At 43.1% G+C, this 14,753-nt stretch overlaps 1 protein-coding gene across 1 annotated transcript in view; it reads left to right on the plus strand.

Moving 5' to 3' along the window:
- The first annotated feature begins 1,174 nt into the window (after positions 1-1,174).
- QARS1 (glutaminyl-tRNA synthetase 1) overlaps positions 1,175-14,753 on the plus strand; it is a 950,222-nt gene continuing 936,643 nt past the window's right edge. The window contains exon 1 of the mRNA XM_069643299.1: positions 1,175-1,330. Within this exon, the coding sequence (XP_069499400.1) occupies positions 1,217-1,330 (114 nt within the window). The 5' untranslated portion in view covers positions 1,175-1,216. The remainder of the gene's footprint in view (positions 1,331-14,753) is intronic.

Below are 14,753 nucleotides of genomic sequence, written 5' to 3' on the forward strand. Positions count from 1 at the left end.
TCACTTTGAGGAAAACAGATGCACGCTCCTGGGGGAATACTCTCCTGGTCAAATTTATATTGAAAGAGCTGTCTTCTGGGAGCATAGTATGCAGGGGGACAGTATGTGTTTGATTCTGGCTTTATCCAGTTTACTATTCAAAATTGATGAGGCCCTGGAAAATAAACATTTGAGTTTGAAACAAGCGTTAACTGAAGATATGTAGTGGATGTTCGACAAGTGAGCAGATATTGAAATCATGTTGGATTGGTTTTATGGCTTGAACGAAATACACATAATGGATGTTCAAGTATTGAGCGGAAATTGAAATTATGGTGGATTGCTTTAATTGTATACACATTTTCTACAGTGCTAAAAAGGGTTTAGTGTTAAATGTGTTGCATTTGTATTTGTATTTATTCATTTGTATTGCGCACCAAACCCGAGGGTATGAGGGCGCAGGAGCAGCAAGGTTATTCACAACTTAGTTACATGTTACAATGCATTACTGTAGTTACAGTAGTTACAATCAGATAAAGATAGATACTTGTGTTATTAGCTTGTAAAAAGAAGTGTATAGATTGATTATTGCTTATGAAATTTGTTTTATGTTATGTTTTTAACTTCGAAAAAATTCATTGTGATGCAATGTTGCTTTTGGTTTATGTTATAAAAGTGTATAAAAAAATGTAAACTACAAACAACTCTTAAATTAAAAAAAAATACATTAAAATATAAATTATAATTTCCTGGCAGAAAACGGGGCAGACAACAGATTACGCTTCCCATTTAGAATATATTCAGTAACACAATGTTTCTAGGGGTATTCTGTTTTAAGTATTTCCGTATTTGCGAAACACTTGTGAAGAGTCCATTTTTAGCAGCATCTTTGGCTTCAGAGCACAAGAAGTAGCATTATTTCTAGGCCACGGATTTTTCTTATTTGGAATATTCTGCAGTGCAGTCGTAGCTGTCCTTCCGAGGTCAGATCTGCGCTGCCACAGAAGTGTCGGATGCCGTGACACTTGTCACATGTCACTTTCGGCTCCTACCCTCTTCTTGAACATTTTGCCGGTTCCTTCTCGCCGACTCCGGCAATGCAGTGCGGTAATTGGCTGCTGAGCCACGCTCTCTAACGCTGGTTGGGCACCGACTCCTTCCGGGCACGCCCTTCGCGGGTGTCCGAATGCTGGCCGGTGATTGGCTGGGCGTTCCTTTCACTTTTGCCGGCTGGAAAATGGCGGCGGACAGCGTGTCCCTCTTCACTGCCATCGGCTTGAGCGAGCAGAAGGCCCGGGAGACGCTCAAGAACGAGGCCCTGAGCTCGCTGCTCCGGGACGCGGTGATCCAGGTACTGCCTCGTGACTGCTTGCACGCGTGGGATTCGCATTGTGGCAGGCCTGCAGTGGGAATGGCTAGGGGGGAGCGAGGCAGTGCCCAGTTCATCATACCTGTCGGCCAATTGGCTCCGTGGAGGGTGCAGTTTAATGTTTTGGAGGGTGATTCCGATGAACTCTATAGGATTAACATTTTTTGGTCAGAGAAAAGCTTTCAGAGGTTATTTATAATTGCACATTATTATCGCTACAATAGTCCAGTAAGGTAAGTCCTTCCATTGGTTCGGGATGTCATGAGAAGTGGCAGAACGAGGAGTCTCATCAAAGGAATTGTCCAATGATAACCAATTTCCAGCAAAACTGTTATGGATGTAAGGTTTTTAATTAATCATAACCACTGTCATTGCTTTGATCGTATCTAGACACGAGTGACGTTTGGACAAGCCCTTTTTTTCACTGGCCCTGCAGCGGCACTGTGCCAATGACAGGAAATACAAGACCTCTTATTTATGTGTATGGCTGAGGGATCCGGAATTTGGTTTGCATTATAACTGCGCATAAAATAACACAAAGCCAGGTTAAAGGAACTAATCCAGGGACATGCTGCTAGCTGCGGAGAGACGTGTGAACCTAATTAACCAGTTCCTGAGATAGTCTGTGTTGAAGGTTGTTTACTAAATGGTTTGCCAGACAATTAAGAGGTGGACGAGCATTGGCAACAGTCTGCAGTGAGTGTGGATCCTTGGTGTCATACCGCCACCTCTATCTACTTCTTTTAAAGTTAATATTCGTGTCAAATTAACACATGTGCAACACAAAACCTTTTCGGGGCTTTGTGCATCAAAAGAGATGTAATCTTCATTGTGTTGCAAATACTAGGGGGCAGGCGTCATGCAGGATTTAGATGTATTTTGCAGGGAAACAAAATGTGTTTTGGGGTCAGTAAATGTGTTAAAATAGACATATTTGGCAGATTAGCAACATGTTTCACTTGAATAGCTGAATAACAGCCATGTGTCACATCCCGATAGAATTGTGAAGACAAGCCATGCTTCACATTTGGATAGAATTGTGAAGATTAGCCAAGCGTCACACTTGGATAGAACTGTGGAGAGTAGCCATGTGTCACATCTAGATTAGCCAGGGTGGTCTCTGATCAAAGGCATCCTATGCTGATCTGCTAGGGAATTGATGCCTTAGACTCACTTCACTTGGGGTGCAGTATCAAGTATGCTAGGGTTGGACTTTCTCTTTTGTCTCTTGCAGCTATGCACTACGCTCTCCAATCGGATGAGCTCCCTAGCGCTCTTGGCAGAGACAATAATATAATTCTGCAATTCAAATCATAAACTATGACGACAATGCCCATCCATCCGCTATAAACAATCACCAGGGACCCGGAAAATGGTCCCACTGACACTTGCAGCCGAGCTTCAGCAATGGACTGGCTCTGATCAACCTCAAGGGAATAGGCTCTAAAACAGGCGAGGAATCAAGCTCCTGCAAGTGAAATTGAGGTGTTGCCGCCTGTCATCAATACTATAAACGCACACTTGATAGGAACACTCTAACCTCTGCTGCATATAAAACTGCCAGTCTTCATACCTGGGATATACTCGTGTGTCTGATGGAACTGAAGTAAATGCACACTGAGAAGGTGCATACTATAAGCAATCTGCAGCCCCATCAAGACACAATTATGACTGTAGAGGCTGTTGCTGGTCCCTTGGTCCACTGAACACCAGTCATCGGATATAGCTAGTACTCTTAAATCTGATAGGAAAGAACTGGATGTAACTGCACAACGAGAAGGTATCTTCCAATAAACCATGACAGACTCAGAGACACGGGGATGACCAAAGACCTGCGATTTGCTTAATCCAATAAATATTAGGAATAGTAATATGGCAACAACTCTGATGACACTGCCAAGCAGGGAATGACAAGCCCGGTAAAGAAAAAATTCTGCGCTAGGCAGAGGATCAGTCTCGTAGAAACAATGCTCCGGACCTCTAGAATAGATACGGTCAGCTCAGCAGGCACTGGAAGTTAATTTGAAATGGGGTCTCCAACCAATCCACATAGACACTTGCACATACTGATATGCTTAGTCTCTCCTCTACACCAACAAACAATAGAATGTAGCTATACACCTCAGTCAATTATGGCCTAGCTGCACACATACCTAAATCCCTCCAGGAACACTTCAACAGTCTTTAGAACACTGCTTTACCTCACTAAAAAATCAGCCTAGCTGCACACATCTCGTACACAAGCTCCTCCACTGCCAGAATTCAAACTCGGAGGGCAACAGCCTTGCTGCACACATTCTGCCTAGCATTAGAAAGCAGCTACAGACCACGTAAACCGCACTGGCTGTACACTTACCGAATGCCCCAAAACACTGTTTACTATATCTCTCCATTTACCTGGACTGCGGTCCCAGAGTGCGTTCAACCCACAGCGCTTTCAGATCATACCAATGCTATATAAGCCACCATAAAAATGCAGAATAACATAACCTGACATTTGAATTGACATAATGGACATTGCAGAAAAGGACATTACAAGTAAGTCTTCCAGCTTTCTGTTACTGATTTTTACACATAAATAAGACAGAAATCCATTTGCTTTCTGTCTGTATTCATAACAATGGAGAAAAAAAACAGAAAAATAAGCCTGCCTCCTTATCTATGATGTCACTCATATATTGCAGGTTAGCAGCATAGAGAATGTATAAATTGTATAAAAATAGCATTAAAGTTCTTCAAATTGCTGATAGCATATAACTTAAGGCAGCAGCAGTCACATGATCAACTGTTTTTCGAAAAAATTGAGCTAGCATTTCTTTCCTATATGGCTGCATGTGTGCTTTAATAAATACATTTTTTATTAGAATTAATGCAGAAAAATACTGGTTGCAAATTACCTTTTTATGTGGCTAAATACAGATGAAAAGGACGGAAAAATAAATACCAAAATAATTACAAGTAGTGTCATCAATATTTGACACTTGAGGGCAGCATGGGAAGTAGCATTACAAGTAGTTGGCATGAGTAAGGCAAGAAGCTTGTAACTTTGTGGTACCCCCATCCCCTCTCTAGAGCGCAAAGGGAAGAAACAACCGACAAAAGAACCCGGGCACTCGTAGAAAGGTGTTCAGTGCAATTTGATTGGCATCTAAATATCACAACGTATTAAAAGATTGTGCATACGATATTGCCAATCAAAGTAAATCGGGTAGGTTTAGACCCGCTCACCCACATCGGTGAAAAACGCCACGCGTATCATCCATTTCACTATAAACATTTACGGATGCCACTTCCTGATTATTAAAGGTTTGGTTAGTCTCTCCCCTCTAGTTCTCACTTCCATTATCTCATGGCAAGGGGCAGAGAGTTTAGGAGTTGCACCGGATTTCACACTATGGTGAAGCTGTGATTCGGGCACCGTATCTGATTTAAAAACTTGGCCACAAATCTTCTGAGCTTTAGTCCATGTTTATATTGGCTGTTGTTTTGGTTTCATGTGCTTACGTATATATAGTTTTAATGGTATTGTTTTATATAGTGCCTATACACAGGCAAGTGTTTGAAAGCACTCAAGGAGGGTGGGAACATGGGGGGTAGTGTGGAGAAAAGCCGCTCAGAGACCTTAAATATCTGAGACGATAATAGACTGCACAGGCGCAGAGTAAGTGCATAAGAAATGCATTTAACAGTTAGGATACAGCAAATAGGCCTGACGGTGATTCTGCAGTTTCAACAGTGCAATTTGGGGAGAAGACGAGGGAGGAGAACAGACTATATTGGGTGTGCAGCGTATGGATCGAGCAAGTGCACAGAGGGTCACAGGGAGGGGGAGGATCAAGTGCAAACCAGTCGGTTGAGACTGGGGTAAGTGCAGAGAGAGCCACTCTTGGCTTAATTTCTCAAGTGCAATGAGTGTGGGTGGGGTGTAGGGCCCTGAGGCAAGTGCGAAAAAGAGACTGGCAGGGGTGCCGTGGAACAGAAAAAGTGTCTAAATATAAAGACACTCCTGTCCCCTGCACACCATTTAAGCTGATACAAAATCAGTCAACTGTAGTAAAAAGTTTTTTACTGGTAAAAAAATAAGACTTAGTCAAAACAAGCAGTTCTTAGCACTGTCGTTACTAAAACACTTCTGGTGGACATGGAAAAGTACAAACGTCCAATAAATTCAATAAGGCCATTTATAGAATGAGAAAAGTATTTATATAAAGGCACTTCCCTGAATTTGATAAAATCTTGGAACGGTTTAGTGAATCAATTGCAAATGGTTTCTTCTGGATTCTGTTGCAGCATACCTGGTTTTGACGTCTGGCATTGACCAAAAAAAGGGATATTTTTCTGGTTTAGTAACACAAACTGAAACGCCAATACTCGACAAACATTTTTTCCCTTGCCTCCTTGTGCTGCATTTTATACAAAAACGTATGCAAGACTTAAGACTGCTAGCAAGAAACATTTAATGAAACCACAGGAACATTCAAGATATTTCATACAATTAATTTCAATACTGAATGCAAATTGAGAGTAGAGTATTTACTTATCTTCAAAATAGTAAGCTTTGTTTTATTGTTGAAGTGACAATGATATGGACTTTGTGTTCTTAACTTGCAAAAGTAGGTTATTGGCAAGTTCAAAAATCTATTACTTATTTGTGTTTTTATATTCCAATCACACAGACTGATGGACCGGGCTGCTCCATAAAGACGGGCTATGCCTTCTTTGTAATCTACAGTGAAAACAGCACAACATTTTTTAACTGCATGCCCTAAATTGAGAACTCTCAGTATTTAAAAAGTTAGTTCCATTTTACAACTAATGCTGATCTTGAGTTTGACCAATTTTGGAGTAACATCTATGGTACTGAGTCACTTGTGGTTACTGCTGCTGGCTTCCATGTTTGGTTGGAAGGAGGTACTGTCTTTTTCTTGTAGCATGTAACCCCTCAGTAGAAGACTAGGCATGTAGGTAATTGTAATGACCATATACATTATCATCTTTGATTTCCTCCCTATCTACGGTACTATTAGCATGTTAGAAATTGATATGGCCTATTTTTATGCTATGCACTTTTTTTGCTGCTATTTGGGTTTAATCGTTAGGCTACAATATATTTTACACTCTTTAGTGGATGTATTTTATTGCATTGTACTAATGACATCGAGAATGTTACTTGTATTGTTGGATTTTTTTGATGTTTGCAATATTGTATATGGTGCTATTTTTGTTTGTCCTATAATATACATATCAAATTAGTGAGTAAATGTATGTTTGTATTATATCATTGTGTGCTTAAGGTTAGTTGTATATACAAATGCACTATAAAAAAGATGTGCCTGGTATTGAACATAGTGTGAATGTTCTGCAAGAACATTATTTTGTGATGGGCCCACTTTTTATGCACAGTTTATTTTGTAACTTGTGTCGGATATCAATATCTGAGAGTCAAAGTACATCTGCACCCGTATCTAGTAAATGCTGCCTGACCTATCCCACGCTTGATGCAAAAGGGACTCTTCTGGCTTTGTCTTGGCACCGGAAAGCCGGGTGTACCGGAATTCGTTCTAGCCACCTGCTTCTGTATGTTTAGAATCCTGTTCAACATTGATCGCAAGCTAATAAAGTAAAAATCGCCCACACATTTATTTATTTATTTATTTTTTTAAATTTGGTGAATTCTTATATATTACCCAGATGCGTTAAATGTTAATTTTATTTTACTCACAGCCGACATGGAACCACTTAATTTAAACTCTACCTGAACCAGCATTTGCTCTCTTTTTACTGGAAGGCAGAATGTGCTTTAGAAAATTTAATTTACTATTTCTACTGGATCCAGTTTCTGTACCATGAAACACTCTGAAGAAATGTATGTGATTTGCTTCCCTCAATTCACCCCCCCCCTTTTCTCTGACCATACATCTGCAGTCTGCACTTTTTGCTCGTTAATCACTGTCCGATTTTCTTTCACTCCTCTTTACCCTGCTTTCCGTCACCTCACAATGCCTTGCTTCTCATACTTTGCAATGCCTATACCAAATCAAAAACTAGAGGTTTTGCCAATACTTGTTAAGTTTTATAGAACTTTTTTAAGGAGGCCTTTTTTTATTATTGAAAACCACTTTTGACATTTAGGCATAGAGGGCAAAGGTGATATTTATTTTATTTTTGTCCAGGTTTACAATTTCCTTAGTGTGGGGATGCAGCTAACCTGTTTCCAACTTCTACAACAATTTGATACCAATACTCCCAAAAATCCATCTAAATCTTATACAAGTATGCATTGTTATATTAAGCACATTTACCATCCACCAATGCACATTTATTGTGCATTGGGTACAAATTATTGGAATACATTATATTTAACTTGGTGACAGAACACAACATCTTTCATCAATCAATGTGTTTCAGAGACCCAAACCCCAGGGAATCTTCCCACCAACCTAACGATGTAGCTTTGTCATTTGTTTGACCTTACCGTTAAACAACTCTGTTTCATAAGTAAGACTGACAAATATTCTAGAGCTATTGTAGAGTTATAGAAAAGTGTTAAGCCAGTATGGTCCACTTATAGTGGATAATGTCCCAACAGAATATATATCTTCCAATGCAGTTTAGGTGGATTTAAACAGAAGAAGTCCGTCTTTTATAGCAAAACACATACTTTGAATTGGGATTAGGGAAGTTGACAAACTTGAAACCATTCATACTTCCCTATTTCAGTAGGGATAATTAACATGTTTAATAGAAAAGGAGAACTACCACTCATGCTAAATCCTGCTGTTGGGTTTCATAGCGGAGGACAGTGGTTAGACCTGCAACTTGCCACCATTTGATTTGTGCTCCGCAGTCTTCATGTTTACGAGGTGAGAATTGCCCTGCAGTGGTGGTTGGCATATTGGAGGCCGGCTTTGAAAGAAATCAATTTAATGAACCGGAATCAAATCATACAATCAACATTTTAATAAAATTTGAAGTTGCCTCGTTTGGTTTATGCACCTGCTGCCGAGACCCGTTTGTAAGGTTCAGATCACAAATATTTCTGAGATGAGTCGGCACAGCATTTCTTTCTTCTGATGCTGAAGAAATTACTAAGAGTGGTCTTATAGTCTGGATGGTGGGAAGAGTTAACTTAATTACTTTTAGGCCCTCTCCGTTAAGCAAGAAAATCGACACATGTAAATATTGATTTGCCCAGAATCACCGATTTGTTAAGGGGTAAGCCAGTTTGTGAACACACCTTTTTCCCACTGCATAACTTACACACCTTTTTAGATTTTATAGTCCTCTCGACGTAAGACTCAAACGAACTGAATTTGGTGTGACGGGAGCTCAAAATCCAATACTGAATATCATTTTGTACTGGATCGCAACAATTTGATTGGCCTTTTCCTGGGTGGCGCATGTGATAACACTCCTTCTTTTTATGCATGATCACACGTTTCAGTCCCACAAGGAAATCCAATTTACTTGTGGCTTTCAGTTTAAGAAAATGGCTTTACGTTGTCACTAAATCGGTTTTGGAGCACTGTCGGTTGACACGGTCCCGTGTTTATCTTGCTTTGTTGATACCATTTTTTTATAATATATATATTTATAATTTTTAAATAATGGGTAAGCCTCCACTTGAGCAAAGGATAATGTTATCCGGTTGGAAGTGTAAATGACCACGCAGTCGCCTCGTCCCACTGCTAAATATTCAGGCATTCGTTAGTTTGTGTGCTGCAGAATGAAATAAATCACTGGGCAGAGAGGGCAATCAACCAAGAATGTAACTGGCACGCTATGCAGGAACTTTGATGTCATTATTAACTTAAAAGAATTTTCCGTTGGTGTGGAGCAATGCCCCCCACTTTCATACACTGCCCCCTTTTTTAGGGGGTGGGCGGAGCTGAACACCCCTTCTTCCCATGCAGCTGGCGGAACTGTGTCCATACCTCTCATCTTGCTCTAAATTGGAAGGTTCAAAACACCCTAGGCGTCCATCTCGCAGCACGCTGACCACCCGCCATATACTTCACTGGTCTAGCCAGTGTATTTATTCCCTGTTGACTCAGTGGTACCACCCGCCATAAATGTCTGATTTGACCCACCTTGGATAGTTTGAGAGGTATATCTCCGATAAAGGTTGGTCGACATGTACGTATGTCAGATTTGAAAGGTGCTTTATATTTTTTGTTGACTGAATCTACAGTGAAATTTAAATAACCTTGCATAGGAAGGGGCTCAGGTCCAACATTTCTTGGAACAGTAGATCATACTGGGTACAATTACACCCACTCAACATTGTCCAGTTTGTGCGCCAGACCTGGAATACTACAAGCCAAAAAGCGTGTCTCGGAAGCGGCTGCTTGACTGTGTTTGATCCTCTCCACTGGAAACAGTGCGGCGTGACACGTTGCAGCACGCTTGTGGGTCTTTTCCTCAAGCTCCCTTACATGCTTTTGCTGCTGCCTGCTTGCGGTCTCCTGTGCTTAAAGGTTCAAATCTGTCCACTGAGTCAAGGTGAAATTTCATTGGCTTGTAAAGCTTTCTTTGCCTTTGCAGATTCACGCTCCTATGGGGATGCTAAGGCTCATGTTTGCCCTACTGGGCCGATCGTGATCACAGCACCATCTCCAGAACCCTAATATGCCAAAGCCATAATGTTGTGTTGTATGGGTAATGGGCCGTAGGTCTTGACCGGCCTCACTACTGGCACCTGGTCTTTGGTAAAGCATAGGGGATGCCCCATATAATCTAATTCCGGTGTGAGCTGTTCAGCTGGAATACAATAGTACCTGTAATAGAGGAAGACTCAGTTGAGAACCCAGTCCCAGCTCTGGCGTTTTGTGGTTGATGACACACTCCTGGTCTCAAGTATACATCAGGCGGGCTCAACCTATCATGGCAGTCTTGAAAGTAATAACATTAATCAAGGGGTCGACTCTTGCTGGCCCCGAAACTCCACCTTCCTTTTTTCTGATACATTGGTGATTACCACTACAAAGGGAGATGCTTGTGGTGGCCAATGCAGTGTAACTACATTCCTTGCCTCCAACAAGTTACTATTTCTGCTGATGGGAGTCCACATCACTTTAACTAGGGGACAGTGAGCTAAGGAGGATAGGTGGAATATTCAGATCAGCATTTCTTTGAGGATGCCCGGACTCTGATACAGTTCCTCTTGTGATTGCTGCTCCTGCAGGAGCAACATATTCCTTAAAAGGGACCATATTCACTCCTCTATGATCTACGTTTCCAATATTGCAACTGGAGACCATCGGATGAGTCTGTGCTCCTTTGATTGGGTCTATCACCACTTTCATAATACAGAACTGATTTGTACAAAGGTCTCCGCATTCCCAACGTCTAGAATGGTGGCTATCCCAGTTCATATCTATGGTCTCGATGTTGGAAACTGAGTGACCTGAGATATGGTGCTGCGATTGGTGTCCAAGGCCCTTAAGCATTCTCGGGGGCCCTGACTTTCCACACCCAATTGGGTCAGCTCCTGTCTACAACCAGCACTTGCCCTGGCACACCCTCCACACTAGAGGTTTGCACTTACTGTGGCCGTGTAGCACTCAACAACCCAAGCACTTCATCTGTGGTTCACCCATGAGCCTGGACTCTGCAGCACTTGCACCCTCTTCCTTGCTACACTTGTGCATTCTGAATACTCACAAGGCATAGTAGGTGCGTCCTTCCTTCCTTTTCCCTCCGCTGCTCTTATTAAATATCGTATATTTCACTCCCTTGTTTCTTCCCCTCGCCCTGTGGACGCTTTAAACCGGTATTTTACTTGTTGTATAAGCGCCTAACAAGCAAACAATAAATACATTTTAATATGCGATGTATATCGCATATTTGCTCCTTCCGTCGCTACATCTGATGAATCCCCACTGTTCAGAATGAGTTCTGGAAGAAATTGTCTGCCACCCTTTGTTCTCGTGACGCTTTAACAGCATTCATAATCTTCGGCTTTTTCTGGATGTTAAACATGTTTGGCATAGCCTGTGGAACCTCAGTGCCCTAGCCGTTCTTTCCTTTAAATTCATTTCCAATTTCTCGGCAAACATGACGCAGCCTTTTGTGGTCTGACGACATATGCAGGGCAGGGAGAGGCTGGATGTGCAAGTAGGCTTACGCTGTTTCCAGTTGGTTGCGACTCGCATCTAAAGTGAGGCTCACTGGGATGATCCACAAAGGTATCCATTAGATAACACCACCACAAGGGGAGTGCTTGTGACAATTGCAGTGACACACCCTTCCTTGCATCAAGTGAGTGAATATTCCTGCCTTGATTAGTGTCCACATCCCCTTGTATAGGTGAATGAGCTAAGGAGAGTTTGACAGGACACTGAAGTGAGGTTTAGCTCTAGCTTGGCCCGTGATGCACAGTTAAACCTGCCATTTCCCACTCTTTTGCCATGCTTGCTTGCTACAGTCTTCTGAGAATGTACCATGCCGTATTACTAGCTGGTAAAATTCCGATTTTAGTGTTGGCGGCCTCCACAAAATTCCCTTTTTCTTTCCACCCAATGCCTTACCATTGTAGCTTTCCGTCTCCTGGCCTAGTTAACGCACACTGAGCAAGGGAGAGGATGCAGTAGGTCTCCTACAAGGCTGCCTGACACAGCCAGGGCTGGACAAAAGACAAAATATAGCCAGCTTCTACTACCAAATTGCACACTCCTCCGAACTGCCACGGGGAACGCATTTATTAAAATCATGCATTTAGAGGACACCAAATATTACCCCTTTGCCCTTGGGGATGGGAGGTAGCTATTACGGTTATAGGAATTGGTGTGATCTTGCGGATTAGTGGAACTGAAGTCTATCAAAATGGGGATATGCACTGTCGTACTGCCACAGAGCTGACTGGCGGTAATGGTAAACGTGCTTCATGGTAATTCTGCAGATTATCCTCTGGTTTACCATCCTACTCATAATGAGGCCATCTGCGCTTTTGGCAGTCTACACATTGGCTGTGTGTACTTTGCTCTGCAGGGTCGGATGCTTGATGTGAGCTCAAGACGCACCCACCTTCTCCACTAGCCTCACTAGGCCACCTCAGAGTTGCAACCCAACCATGCTAGGTGTCCTAGTTTAAGCAAGTAGTTAATAATAGAAGACTGGACATGAGTGTGTAGATCCTAGGAGAATGGAGGTCTTGTTTGAGGAGTGCTGGGGAGATGAGGAGGCCAGAGAGTGAACCTGAAGTTGGACCAGGTTGATGCTATTGGAGAAGTGTGGGTAAGAAGAGGAAGGGAGCAATGTTAAGGTGCAATATTAAGGTTAGAAGAAATAGGCAAGTGAAGAAATTGAAGGAAGGGTGTAGCGCAAGGGAGAAAATGGTGGGTGAGCAGAAAGAGAAGGATGAGAGCCAGGTAACTTTTGAGTTGGGCTGGAATGGGTAATCAAAACTCAGTTAACCTGCCCAAAACAGCAATGTTACTTGGCCCTGTGAGGCAATCGATCTCCACGATGAACGAATAGTCTATGAATTGAAAGATCCCTGTTTGTGGAAGGCAGGAGTCGGTTAAAGGGTGGGTTTGGTCCTGGCTTGAGCAGGGATTCTGGCCCTAGACCTCTCCAGCCCTAACATGTAGTTGTGATTTGCTGCTTATGGCCCTGTGCTGCAAACCCCCTGGGTTGGACGACAAGGGGCAATGTGTCGCATGACCCTCTGGGTGCTAATCCATGGTCTAGATGGCTTCCAGACTTGCTGGCAGGGTCGGCCTGAAATTATTTTTTTTCTAGAGGAAGCTATTGAAGACTTCTCCCTATCTTGCTACTCCTTTTCAAAACGTGTTGGACAGGAGCCCCTACCCCCCCCCCCCCCACCCAAGGAAGATTGTCACCACCCAGGGCAGAGCATGCTCTTTCCCTTTCTGTGGAATGACTTGTGGGGATGTGACTGCCTGCGGGGCCATCCAGGGCTGCCTGGCTTTAACGGATGCGGATTCCGGCTCATAGATGCTCTTGGAGGAAGGAGCTATGCCTCTGTACATTGACTTGCGGGATTCCTCTCGCCACCTAGGGCTGAAAGATGGCATCCAGGCCTCCCTGAGCTGAAACAATGTAAGCTGTAACCGCCCTCAATGGGCTAAAAATGTGTGCTGTAACAGTTCGCTGGGGCTGTGCCAGGACTGCTTGGCGCAATCTCCCCTCTGAAATCCAATGGCGGATCCCAACCAGCCCACGGGTGCAAAATGCTATTGGGCAATTTGTGGCAGCCCCAGGGTTGCATCCCCTCGTCTGCCTAATCTGCTGCATGTTGAACATGAGTAAAAGTGTACTTTACCGGCTGCGGAACTGGTGGCAGGCTCGGGCCTACTTTTGCTTGCGGTCCCCGAGAGCGCTGTTGAGGCCGTTGTGTGCGGGGCTCAGTATTCCTCCACGGCCAGGCAGTGTCTGTTGACCTCACATCCAGGTGAAGGGGTGATGGCGAAACATGTAACGCTACCACCAAGGTTCCCCCTGCGTCGGATTGATAACAACATTCTTGAATGGGTGGCTGAGAGCCATTGCAAAAGAACCCTTCCTTGCGCCTCCTGTGTGACCGCGACAAAGTGAGGAACTGAGATCGGTGCAATGGCCTTTCTCTCATGTTCTGTCTGGACCGGCTCCTGCACAGAAAATCAAGGTCTCTTGTATTTCAACTGTTATCAGTGCGGCGGCACGGCAACCATTTCTATTTGTGGGATGAAAGGCTTGTGGGTGACTGTCAGATGCTTTTCTGCACACCATTCTGCAGTTTTCTGGCGTTCCGCCAGGTACTGTGCTGCAGTGGTTAAGGGTTTCAAGTTATGCTGTCGGATGCTTGTCTACATCTCCCGTTCTGCCGTTTTCTGGCATTCCGCCAAGTACTGTGCTGCAGTGGTTAAATACTTCGTTATGTTAAATCTTTCAACATTTGTGCTGCCTGGTGTGCTCCTACATTCAGATTGCGGGTGGCTCGTGACATGGTAGTTTAGTAAGGATGCGACATGTACGACTCTCCCTAGCAGTTCACACGCTTTGTTAAAGGTTCTGCACCAGTGCGCGTCTCGCCAAGCGCGGCCAAGCCATTTTCCTCAGTCTCGTCAATGAATGGCTGCTCACGTTTGTGTTTAACACATTTGAGGAATGACTAGATTTCAAACCCCTTGTGCAGTGTCATCAATGTTTCACGTATTATGTGAACTCCTGCATTTACAGAGTAGATTTAATCTTTTAGCTCTTATGGTGACATTAGTTTATTTTCCTGCTTTTCTTTATTTGCGGTGTGAAATGCACCAATACTTCATGCAATATATTAGCTCATGCATTTACAGGCTTGATGTAATATTTTAACTTTTGCAGGAGTCTTATAGCAGTATTACAGGTTCTTACCCTGCTTTTCTTCGTATGTGGTTGAAACGACATCAATGCTTCACGTTAA

Source organism: Ambystoma mexicanum, chromosome 2p, assembly GCF_040938575.1.
Source record: "Ambystoma mexicanum isolate Mex_15411 chromosome 2p, UKY_AmexF1_1, whole genome shotgun sequence".
NCBI classification, from domain to species: domain Eukaryota; kingdom Metazoa; phylum Chordata; class Amphibia; order Caudata; family Ambystomatidae; genus Ambystoma; species Ambystoma mexicanum.